The sequence below is a fragment of the Cucurbita maxima genome, unplaced genomic scaffold, assembly GCF_002738345.1.
Source record: "Cucurbita maxima cultivar Rimu unplaced genomic scaffold, Cmax_1.0 Cma_Scf00016, whole genome shotgun sequence".
Taxonomy (NCBI): Eukaryota; Viridiplantae; Streptophyta; class Magnoliopsida; order Cucurbitales; family Cucurbitaceae; genus Cucurbita; species Cucurbita maxima.
Window position 1 is genome coordinate 1525653 of NW_019272032.1, and position 11485 is coordinate 1537137.

Genomic DNA, 11485 nt, shown 5'->3' on the forward strand with positions numbered 1-11485 from the left:
AAAAAAAAAAAAAAAAAAAAAAAAAAAAAAAAAAAAAAAAAAAAAAAAAAAAAAAAAAAACTCAAATTTTCATTATAACAAAAATATATTAATATTCATTTCAGATTTGAGCAGTGCCCAAGTGAGCAAATTGGTCCGTTACTAAAAAAAACAATTAAAAAATTTTCAAATGTCAACCACGCAGAATCCAAATTTTTAGGCCAACAAAAACTCAAAATTCGATACAATAATAAATCCGCTTAGCATTCTAACAACAAAATTATAAGCTTAGACCTTAAATTTTCATATTATATCGAACAAGTCCCAGAAGGAAGCTTATTCGACGAGTGCCTTAAATGAAATGATGTTGGTTCAAGAATGAGCGGTCAAAAGGGTTTTACCTCGAATGTGCAAAGGAAGCCTTCCTCGGTCGCTTCATCCGAATGCAATAGTGAAAATGTGCACAATAGGCATAATCATCGTCATCTTCATTCAAACATAGAAGAGCCTGCAAACATTTTGAGTTCAAATATGCAGAACAAACCAAGGCAACATTTATTCACAAACAGACCTTCCAAGTAAAGAAAAGGAGGTATAAACAAGCCAACCGAACTGCAAGGACACAGGCGTTTCAGCCTTTCACCCATCACAATTCTGTGATGTTTCTGTAAAGCTTTACATATCATGCAGGGAACACAGCTACATAATGAAGCTAACCAAAAAGAATGAACGAACGTACAGGAATGATGCCCTTAACGGTATATTGGTATGAAGGTGTGTCTGTCCTCAAAGGTTTACAATATGAAGTGGAGAGAAAGAGATGAATACAACCGGACCATGAAATTCATAAGACTGATGCAGAAAAAATTAAACAAAAATATGAATGGATAAAGTCCTTAAATAGAACAACTGCTAAAGGAAGTAGAAGTTCATAGAGTAGCACAAGGGTGACTATAAGCGGGGCATAACAAGGAGGCAAACAACTCCCTGTGTGTACTCACTCATTCATCCATTTTCAACATCCCAGAACCACAGGGCTGGGCATTTATCTTCGAACCGACCCAGCTGTTTGATGAATGAATGACAGTACTTAAATGGATGCCTCCTCCAGCTTTCCACCATGACAAAATGAGATGTACCGACTTCATGTTGCTAATGCAATAGTTAGCAATGCTTTCATGATGATGATGCAAGAGTTAGTGACAACTGGGAGTGAACAGCTTCTTTTGACTATAAGTGACGACGACTCGTAAGATGCAATCTTGGACCCCGACTCAACACACCCAAATGCATGCAAGGACTCCAAATATGAATAGAATATGCCAACTAGCAAAATCCTCAAATAGAAATAGCACGGCTGATGGCCAATTTGGCCCATTCAGCAGATTCTTTAATCAAATGGTCATCTGAGGACAAGCATTCACTTAAAAAGTCTTTGCTTGAGACAGATTGCTGAATCAAAGAACCAGCATTGCTTCCCAGCGTGTCTGCTAGGTCTCCAAGGACACCGATGGCAGTTTTCATCACGACCTCATCCCTACAAAAATAGTCCAGCAATCAACAAACATAAACAAAACTTCAATCCAAATACAGAGACAGAGATCGGCAAAGAACTCACATGTCTTTCCCCATGTATATACTATCCAAAAACTGGAGTATATGAGGAGCGTAAGGGATCAAGAGCTGAGTTTTTGGAGAACTCTTGAAACCTTGGAAGATCCCTGAATACGCCTCCAAAATGCCATTTCTCAAGGAGTTGGTGTACTCAGTCATTTCATCATCAGCACCTGCAGTATGTGCGGACAACTCTGCTGCCCGCTGGAGCATTGGCATGGCATACATCAAGTACTTCTCAAAACTCTCCCCTATAGCAAGTGCTATATCACCGAAGCATGAGAAAATAGGGGGTTTCACAGAGCGATGCAATTGATCACTAGACAAATTCTTAAGCAGCTGAGTCATAATCCCATCACAGTAAGGCAAAATCTTATCTTCCAAAGCCCTGCATACGTCCCCTACAACACCAACAGTGACGGCACAAACTTGGTACTCTTCAAAATTCTGAAGCCCCATTTCAATATATTTATAGAACTCAGTCATGTATTTAGCAAAATCAGGGCCTGTTGCATAAGCAAGGGCACCAATGGCCAGCATTGCCTCCTCATGAACCGTAGCATTTCTACAAGCAAAAACCCTAAGGAAAAGACCCATCATATTATCTGCATACTGCATGAACATATACTTGGTTGGCTCTGCTGAACCTAGCTTCTGAATAAGAACTTGTAGACATCCACAAAGCAGGCCCTGCAATTCACCTTGTTTCTCCCTTTCATCAGACGAAAGTTTTTGTCCCTCAAGAGTATTGTGCAACTCCATCATGATGACCGGTACAAGTTGCAGCACCATTGAGGCCATCTCATCAGTTGCGCACCTCACAACCTCATTCAATGTTTCATATGCAGCAGTCCTCAAACGTGATTCACCAGCATCTTCTCTGTGAGTAACAGAGAGGAGGGTCTGAACAATTTCTTGGAAATAGGGAGTTAAAGGAGATGATACACCAACATCTTCAAAACCCTGAGCAAGAAAATAGAGAGCACCACAGGCTTTCTCTGCGACATTTGGAACATCTTTCATGCTCTGGAGCAAAACTGTTATGATCTGTTGACAATTTGCCTGATTAATTATGGGTGTATCCACATTTGAACCGTGAAGGAATTCAAATATCCGTCCAAGGGTCCATGCAGTTGTGTCCTTCACGTGGTTATTAGGGTCTTGTGTTAAGGCAGTCAACATAAATGTCAAGGCTACATTAACAATTGGCATTAACTTTTCTGGGGCAGGTCCTTCCAGAATGGAACCAAATGCATAAGTTGCTGCCTCCCTCTGCCTCCAATCAGATTTTGTAATGTTCTCTTCAATGAATGGCATAACAAGTGGGACAATGTCATCTCCAACAGTTCGTGCAACCAGCCCAAGACATGTACCCCCAGCCATGGCAATATTCCAAGCCCCTTCATCTTGATCTTGATCCTCTTCTTGCTTGAGAAGTGTCTCAAGCAACATGGGCACAAGAGCAGGGAGTGCCTGCTTAATAAAATAAAAGCATGGAATATCAGAATCTCCAGTAAAATCATCACCATATTCTTCCAAGATGTCAATCTCCTCGTCACAAATAGAACTCCAGAACTCAATAGCTTGAAGAGCAACAGGTTCTTCATCTTCTCTAACAGCCTTTGCAGTAATGCCAAAAATATCCTGGATGTACCTAGCTAATTTGTCATAGTATGCCGAAGCAATAGATACCAAGCACTCAAAAGCTGCTTGTCTTATCTTCACTTCGGGAGATAGTGTGGCCTCACAAACAACTCTCATGATATAATCACGCTCCATATCATTGCTAAAGTTTGCCTGAGCAAATCCTAAAGCATTATACAAAGATCGAGTGGCAGCAAGTCGGACATCATTGTTCCCTTCTGCTGAATTCATACCCTGCACAACAGCTGTCAATATCTTGTTCACTTGATCTTGATCTATCACATCCGGAGAAACTTCCTCACACAAATAACCAAGGGTCTCCAAGGTGGCTTGTTTGACATGAGTTGATGGCTGATTGACATTCAACAAAAGTGAACCTATCAATTCAGGCCACTGCTTATGAGGCAACTCAATGCCTGCAATTTTAGCAATAACTTGGGATGCTGTTGACCTAGCATCAGCCACAGGTGAAGAAAGAGTACTCAACAAACATGTCTTTATCTGGGCTTTGGCGTTGCCGTCCAATGCCAACCATCTTTGGACAAGCTCAAACTTCCTATGCTGTTCCTTAGCATCCAAGGCATTCTTAAGTATCAAACCAGCTAATTTACGGCTATCAACTGGCTTCTCTTCATTCGCTAGTTCACCAGAGAGAGATAACAAGAAACTGGAGAGGTTCTGCTCTTGGAATTGCCTCAAACTATCTTCTGCCTGCTTCCTCACAGACGCATCAATTGCCTGAGCATTCAGAAGCACCTGTGTAACTTCCATTGCCATATTTCACCTAAACACATGAAAAAAAAAAAATCGCCGGTCAATCATTAGTTCTAAAAAGTACCCACTCACAAATCACTTCAAACCTCGCAATCTGATCTAGTCCAGAATCCAGAAGTCTAAAGAAATTCCTAGCCTCGTTAAGAAAACCGTACAAAAAACAGCATCGAAAACCTCAATAATACAGAGGAACCATCAAAAACCCTAGTCAAACATCAACTGATCTAACAAGAACCCCACTCTTACTCCAACTAACGTAAAGCTAAAGCCATGCCGGAGACCCGGACCATACAAAACACGGCAAGAAATTTCCACAGGATCGAAATGAACTCTCAACGAAATCATACACACGACACTCTAAAACAAATTCCACCCCTTCCGGACACTCAAACCAACTAAAAGCCGCCACATAAATCTATATCCGAATAAAAAAAAATTCAAAAGAACATACGAACAAGCCATTGATGTACAGATAAAAAGAAACAAATACAGTGAGAACATTTCCAATTGTTAATACCAGTGGTAAGCCGCGGTTCCAAAAAAAGACGAAAAATAATTACCTGGGATTAGCAAATCGACAGTACTTGAAGAAGATAAACGAGGAAGAGCCTCGAGTCGGCGTTCTGAAAACCCTAGAAGTGTAGAAGCGAGAAGAAGAGGGAGAGAAGGAGTGCAAAGTGCAAAGCTGGATTTGATATACAAAAACAAAAACAGCTTCATTTTTAAAATAGCAATTATTTCCAGGTAGTGTTATTACGCGGTAAGTTTCATTTTAGGCTTTCTGAGTCTGATCCGTTCAACCAATCAGAGTTGTAACTCAATTCAAGTCAAAGTCAGTGACGACGAGGATCGTGGGATGATCTGTCACGATCATTTTCAACCGTTGATTTCCAGAAAGTAATTCCATTTCCAAATGGTACAGTGAGACGGTCCTTATGGAAGCAAAAGTCAAATTTGAATGATGGAAAGACAACCTAGAGATTGTTTGGAACAGTAATCTACGCTACGGTTAGTTGAAAGTTACGAATTTTAATATATTTATAGATCACTACCACTATTATAGTATTATTGCTCTTTACCCCCCCAGCTAAATTACAATAAAGCCCCTCTTATATTTCTCCTCAACTCCATTGCCTTTAATAAATAAATAAATATATATATATATATAGCAAAATCAATTTATATTCCTAAATTTTTGGTTAAATTTTTCAAAAAATAAATAAATTGAAATATATGTATGGTATTTTTTAAATATGTACTCGATATATTTATTTATAACAATCTTAGTTTTATACTAATCTAGAGTCGCTATCATATGCATAACTAACTTATGTACGTAGAAATATTCATTTAAAGTTATTTAATTATTTTAGATGATAAAAAAAGATAATAAACTTTTAAAAAAAAAATCAAATAATAATAAAATAAAACATAATTTGGGCCCTAAAATTTTCCTAAGGTACGAAGGGGTGAGCTGCCACGCAACAGTAGATATGATATGGGCCCAATGTCACATGCCAACACCGCTGTCCAGTTGGCCCAGTCCAGATGGATAATAAAATAATTTTATTTTTATTATTTTGTTAGAATAATAATTTGTTTCTAAATAAAAATGTTTTTAGTTTTTCCCGAAAGGAAATTCATTTAAAAATAATAATATTAATAATTCATTTCAGGTGTTTTAGGGAAATCAATTAATAAATAAATAAATAAGGTTAAAAAATAAGGAAAATAAAAAATAAAAATAGTATATATTAAATATAGAAAAAAAATGTATTTGAGTAAGAAAATTTGTTGTATTTGAAAATTATATTTTGTGTGACAAATTCCCTTCTTTGCCCCTCCTCTCTTCAAGTAATCAACTAAACAAAATCAAACAGCAAACAAAATTAAATAATAAATAATATATATATAAGAAAATTGCAATAAAGGGAATTGTCTTCTTTCCATATCTCCCATTTTACCAATATTTGCATTTTCCATAACCTGAAAAATAAAATCAACATAAATACATGGAGAATAAATTAATTTAAAAATGAACGTTATCCGTCAAATTACTGTCACTACCCTATTCCCATTCCGTCCTGTAAACGTTATGGAGCATAGTGATTGTAGCTGAAAATTATAAACCGTCTCCTTTCAAGTTGGGGAGGTAATAAGGTCGGATATTTTTAAAGAGGATTTCTCGATCTTACAAATTCTCAATTCGCTTGTTTATTAAAATTAATATTTACATAGCGAATATAAATAAAACCTTTTAAATTTAGAATATTAAAAAATAGAGGGGCAAACTTGTAATTTAAAGACTTACTTGGATCCACCGTGGTTAGATCGCCCGTTTGCTGAAAATCGCAATCTGAATCGTTCCCGTCTATCGCTTGAAAGTACGCGTTCATGACGTAAGCAGCATGGGCTCGGACCGTATTGGGAAGAAAACACGGCCCATTTGCTTGAATCGGCCCACAATCAAAGCCCAGCCCACAAACGTAATCGATGTTTCTTTGCAAGGCCTCGGAGTCGGCCTCAGTTTTGGGCAGGCACCATCTTTTACCATCAGCCACTGGGCTTGGGCTTGGGCCTTTTGGTGTGGGTTCTGGGCCGTGATGGGCTCTCGGTGTAGACGACTGGGCCTGTTAGATCCAAGTCGACAACAAACCAATCAACCAACATGTAACGATCATGATTATCAAAAACGTTTTAGGATGGATTCGGGCTGTGGCAGCTACCGTGGGCCGGAGAATCCCAATCTCATAAACCGGATTCAGATCCGGTTCAAAAAGCCCAAAGTTTCTCTCACCGACTGGACCGGGCTTCAGATCTTCGTTAAACAGAGCGAAAATGTACGTTTCGAAGGTCCGGTTCGGCATTAGCGGCGTGCCCACCCCTGATACGACATGTCGCAAGAGATTCCCGTTGTAATCGGCGGCTTCTTTTGGGCCAACACCAATTTGGGCCGGGTCACCCTTAGAGGGCCAGCCTGTTTCGGCAATAACAATGTCCAGATCCGCAAAGCCCAAGCTTTTCATGGCGGAATAAACAGCGTCCAATTGAGCGTCCAACATGTTGGTGTATAAAATCCCTGAATCTGAATCGTACACGCCAGGGTTTGGCCGGAAGAGCGCGTAATCTAGGGTTTCGGCGGTAGTGCCGAAGAATGGGTATGGATTCACCATTAGCGGCGAGTTTGTTTCTTTCAGGAAGCTCAGCATCGGCTTTATTACGTGCGTGTCGTAGCCTTGCCGGAATCTTGCAGTGGACGGCGGGCTTGAGTTCGACAAGATTCCGAGTGAATGTGGCGTCGAGACTTGAATCCGGCTGTTCAATGAGGCTTCGGAGAGGGCTGTGTGGAGGCTCTGCATCGCCGGGACGAGATTCGCGATGAGCATTTTGTTGGCGGTGGACAAGACTTCGTTGCCGACTAGAATGCGTATGATGTCAGTGGCAGGTACGTAGGGTTGGACGTTGAATTTGATCCATTCTTCTGCGAAATTTGGCTTTACTAAGCGGGGGATTTGATCATTGGGGACTGTGATGGTTACTGAGATGCGCGTATGAGCGAAAGCTCTTAAGATGTCCGGATTGGCATCGAACAGTCTGATGCGGCCGATAATGGTGGAATCCAAGAGGAATTCCGCAACCTTAGACGGCAGAGGGAGGTTGTCAGCCAACGTGCCGTAATTGACTCCGATGGATCCACCTTTAGCTGATGAACAAATGAAAGGTAATTGAAATTGGGAAGCTGAGATAACAATGAACAGACAGATAATCACATAATACCGTGTGCCATTTAATTACCTTGCATTTGGAGGAGTGTAGGGAGAAGAAGAAGAAGCAAAGTCACAGCAATTGAAGTGTAAGCACGAAGAAGGCGCGAGAGAGCGAAAGAGGAAGCCATTGGTGAAGAAAGCGAGAAGAGTGAATTGAGGGTGGCATTGGCCATTGCTGAAGAAGTAACATTTTGATGCTTTGCTTTGCGATTGGGGAGAATCGTATGTTCTTGGTAATACATTTCAAGCTTGTTTTTCTTAGAGAGCTTTATTTGCTTTTGAATCTGTTCTCTATTAATTTCTCTTTTTTTTTCTTCCCCTTTTAGTAATAAATGACAAAATCTGTGCTTGTTTTGATGTGTTCAAGTATATTAATATTAGGGTTTTTTTTTAAAATGTTTGATTGATAGAATAAGTGATGGTTTTATGCAAATTTTTCCCCCAAATATAATCAATCTTGCCTTTTTCTACAAGCAAAAGAAATAGCCTTTTCTTGTCAGTGTGGAGAAGGAACCTGACGAACAGTTGCTACAAGTTTGATTAGTTAATTAATTATTGAAAAGTATGATTATGGTTTTTACTAATACCTTTTATTCATATAAACTTCATACCACTGCTAGCTAATATACCTTCTTAAGTGGTCAATTTCTTCGAACATGGAAATTTTTTTATTGCTGTCAGTTCATGCTTTCTTCATAAATATTTTTTTATACTGGTTGGTGAAAAGCATAAAGATGGGATTGCGCCTGTAGAAAATAAAAAAAAATTAGGTTGAACATCTGGCCACGTAGAAGCCCATGTAGAATGTCATGAAGCGATCAAGAGGACACTATATGACAGGTCCATCTAGCCACTCGAAAGTTAATATAGAAGAATGTCATGAAGCAATCAGGAGGACATCATATGACATATCCACTCGAAAGTCAATATAAAAGAATGTCATGAATCAATCAGGAGGACACCATATGATATGTTGTCCCTCGAAAGTCAATATAGAAGAATGTCATGAATCAATCCGGAGGACACCATATGATATGTCCATCTGGCCCCTCGAAAGTCAGTATATAAGAATGTCATGAAGCGATGAGGAGGACATCATATAACATGTCCTTTAAAGAGGAGATGAGAAGACATAATTAAGGGCAACAAGTAGAGAGTCAAGTACGTCCATATGAAATATGAATTTAGTGTCAATTGGACATGAGGTAGACACCATGATACCATATATTTGTTTATCAAAATCATGTCTACACTCTCCAATTTGGAGATTTGATTAGTTGTCTGATTCTTCTTGTCGGAGTTATATGCTATCAAAACCGTTAAAGTTTTTGAATGAAATTGCATCAATTGCACTCATTCCATCGAGTTGGAGAAGTGAAAGGAGCTTCTTATCCAAACACGGGCAATTACTGTCTCATCACGTCACTTAAGAGTTGTTGGACCAATATTCACTAATAAGTCTTATGATCATCCACGTACAAAATTGAAGATTGGGAATAACAAATCTTTCTAAGATTCTTAACCATAAGAAGCCAAAATCTTGAAGATTTTAGAATAAAGTCCTAAAAATCAAAGTTGAAGATCTAAGAAAGAAAAATTAGGGGAAGGAAGGAACAAAATTGAAGGTTTGGATGAAACGAAGAAAGGGGAAAATGTAAGTTAAATTAAAAATTAGAAATTAGAGGATGATTAGCGGCAGATTAATTTTGTCCTATAGGTAAGATCATGAAGCTTTGAATTGGTCTTCTTAATCTAATTTTAGGAAGTTTAAATTGAAATTGAAACGAAGAATTTGAAAGGCTCTTGACGATCATTCTCCTCTGTCTTCGCTGATTTTCTCTCCGTGTTTTTACCGAACATCCAAGGCAGGTTACAACAAATCCGCCATAGCCATGGAGAATCAGAGCAGCGCCTGTCTGTCCTACGAGAAGCTTAACGGCGTCGCCACCTGGCTCGGCACCAGCGTCGCCTCCGCCTTCTTCGCCTCTCTCGAGCGCTGTTCCTGCATCAATCTCTCAACCTCCGACGACCACGAAGATCTCGATGAGGCTCACGATCGCCCTCTCATGTACTGCACATCCACTTCTTCCTCCGTCATTCGCAGCTTCGAACCGCTTCCTCCGCCGGTCAATGACGTTGCCAATCTCCCCGTCTGAGCGTCGTTCTCCATGGATCTGAGGTCGATTTCAAATTAGGTTTTCTTCAGATTTGTGGCGGGATCCGATTGTTTTATTTTCTTCTCTTTTTTTAATCTTCTTTTTTGTTCTATGTGTTCCTTTTCCTTTTTCTATCCCTTTCCCTTGCTCGCTCTGGGATTGAGGATTATGCGTTGAATTTCTTTTCTTCGTTTGTTCATATCTTTCTTTTCTGTGAATTACAACTGGAATGATATAATAAAAACAATTACCAGAAACAACTCGGTTCTTGCTGATTCTGATCGGTATTGGAAGATTCATCATTCAAAATTAGGTCATAATCGCCTAATCCATAAATCTGATCGGTTTTGACATTTTCTTTCTTGATTGTCTGATAATTCTTGGATGAACCCAAATTGATTTAGGATCAAGATGAATGATGAATGATGAACGAGGACCGAACATCATGGTGTTGCTAACCATTGGATGGCATGAAAAGCCACCAATTCCCCGAGATTCCGCTCGGTGGTGATATAATAAGAGAAATAAATTCCATTTTTCTATTGAAATTGTACAGATCTGAGCTTTCTTGCTGCCATTTTTGTTTATAAAAACTAGAAAGGCATGCAGTAGTGGAGAGATTTCTGACCTTTCTGCCTTTTTTCTTCATCTTGGTTGCTTGTCATAATGCAGTGAATGATATGAAGTGTCTATGAGTTTGATAGCATCTTCTGAAATGAACAGAGGCAGTTGTAAAGACAACATTCGTACTGTTTTGTCATTCATTTCATGATCTCAGACATAAACATCTCATCAAATGTTATTTTATGTCAATATGGTTGTCTGAATCGGAATATTATATTTGATGAGAAAAGAAGAAAGGGATCTTCTTATCCTCCAAACTCCATCCACAAAAGGAAACAAGTGGCCAAACAAAAATAGACTAGATTTGTGAGATTCAAGTCAATTGGAGAGAGAAGCGAGTCCGGGCGCGCTGATGGGAGATTGTGAGATCTCACTTGGGAGAAAGGAACAAAACATCCTTTATAAGAGTGTAGAAACCTCTCCCTATATTGCCCCGAAGGGGTGGATAATAATGTAAAAATCTCTTATCAAACACATTATCTGCTAGCCATGTACTCGAGTCTTTGGAATTGATGATGCTACATGTTTCTTTGTCCCGATCTTTTGGATGATGTTACATGTTTCTTTGTCTCGTTCTCTGGGATTTGGTATTTAGATCTTTGAGGCATAGTTTTTCATTTATCAGTACAAGCTAATTGATTCTAATCATTTAACCTTCTGATGCAGAGCAGGAACATGGGCACACACAGCTTGTTACCAGAAAGCTTTCACAGAAAAGGCAGAAGACAGCAGCAGAAGAACAAGTAAACTGCAAATATGCACTTTTTATTCACTATTTAAATAGCACATCCAATGTAGAAAGAATATTTGGGTATCTCTTTTTTTCTTTGTGTTCATCTTGTAATCAGTTGGTTTCTTAACTGTAAACTCCTGAAGTAAATGAACAAGTTATTCAAATATATGATCAAATCTCTTTCATAGTTTCCT

At 39.0% G+C, this 11485-nt stretch overlaps 4 protein-coding genes and 1 long non-coding RNA gene across 9 annotated transcripts in view; 2 read left to right on the forward strand and 3 right to left on the reverse strand.

The window, feature by feature from the left end:
- The window catches only part of LOC111491290 (nephrocystin-3), a 25882-nt gene extending 17492 nt beyond the window's left edge, over positions 1–8390 (reverse strand). For 2 of the 3 annotated variants that reach the window (XM_023140138.1, XM_023140137.1), the window contains exons 1-3: positions 8383–8390; positions 5004–5014; positions 4246–4250 (exon numbers count right to left, since the gene is read on the reverse strand). In XM_023140138.1, the coding sequence (XP_022995906.1) occupies positions 4246–4250; positions 5004–5014; positions 8383–8387 (21 nt within the window). In that variant the 5' untranslated portion in view covers positions 8388–8390. Of the gene's footprint in view, positions 1–4245; positions 4251–5003; positions 5015–8382 lie in introns of those variants that run through there. The other variant, XM_023140140.1, reaches the window with a different exon arrangement.
- LOC111491289 (importin subunit beta-1) lies at positions 596–4716 on the reverse strand. Its single transcript, XM_023140135.1, has 3 exons — positions 4572–4716; positions 1598–4021; positions 596–1516 (listed from the first exon to the last, which is right to left on the reverse strand). The coding sequence occupies exons 2-3, from the start codon at positions 4012–4014 to the stop codon at positions 1318–1320; spliced, it is 2616 nt and encodes an 871-aa protein (XP_022995903.1). The 5' UTR covers positions 4015–4021; positions 4572–4716; the 3' UTR covers positions 596–1317.
- On the reverse strand, positions 5859–8020 carry LOC111491291 (glucan endo-1,3-beta-glucosidase). Its single transcript, XM_023140141.1, has 4 exons — positions 7807–8020; positions 6738–7714; positions 6323–6641; positions 5859–5997 (listed from the first exon to the last, which is right to left on the reverse strand). The coding sequence occupies exons 1-4, from the start codon at positions 8018–8020 to the stop codon at positions 5972–5974; spliced, it is 1536 nt and encodes a 511-aa protein (XP_022995909.1). The 3' UTR covers positions 5859–5971.
- Positions 7642–8135, forward strand: LOC111491293. The gene is made up of 2 exons (XR_002719693.1): positions 7642–7732; positions 7828–8135. It is a non-coding gene; the product is annotated as an uncharacterized LOC111491293 (long non-coding RNA).
- Positions 8391–9383: 993 nt separating the features above from the next.
- On the forward strand, positions 9384–11476 carry LOC111490985. Of its 3 annotated transcripts, none has more exons than XM_023139687.1 (3): positions 9384–9432; positions 9648–9957; positions 11225–11457. In XM_023139687.1, the coding sequence occupies exon 2, from the start codon at positions 9671–9673 to the stop codon at positions 9932–9934; it is 264 nt and encodes an 87-aa protein (XP_022995455.1). In that variant the 5' UTR covers positions 9384–9432; positions 9648–9670; the 3' UTR covers positions 9935–9957; positions 11225–11457. The 3 variants fall into 3 exon arrangements, with proteins under 3 accessions (XP_022995455.1, XP_022995454.1, XP_022995453.1); XM_023139686.1 differs by having other exon boundaries at positions 9397–9495; XM_023139685.1 differs by lacking the exon at positions 9384–9432 and having other exon boundaries at positions 9503–9957; positions 11230–11476.
- Positions 11477–11485: the final 9 nt, after the last annotated feature.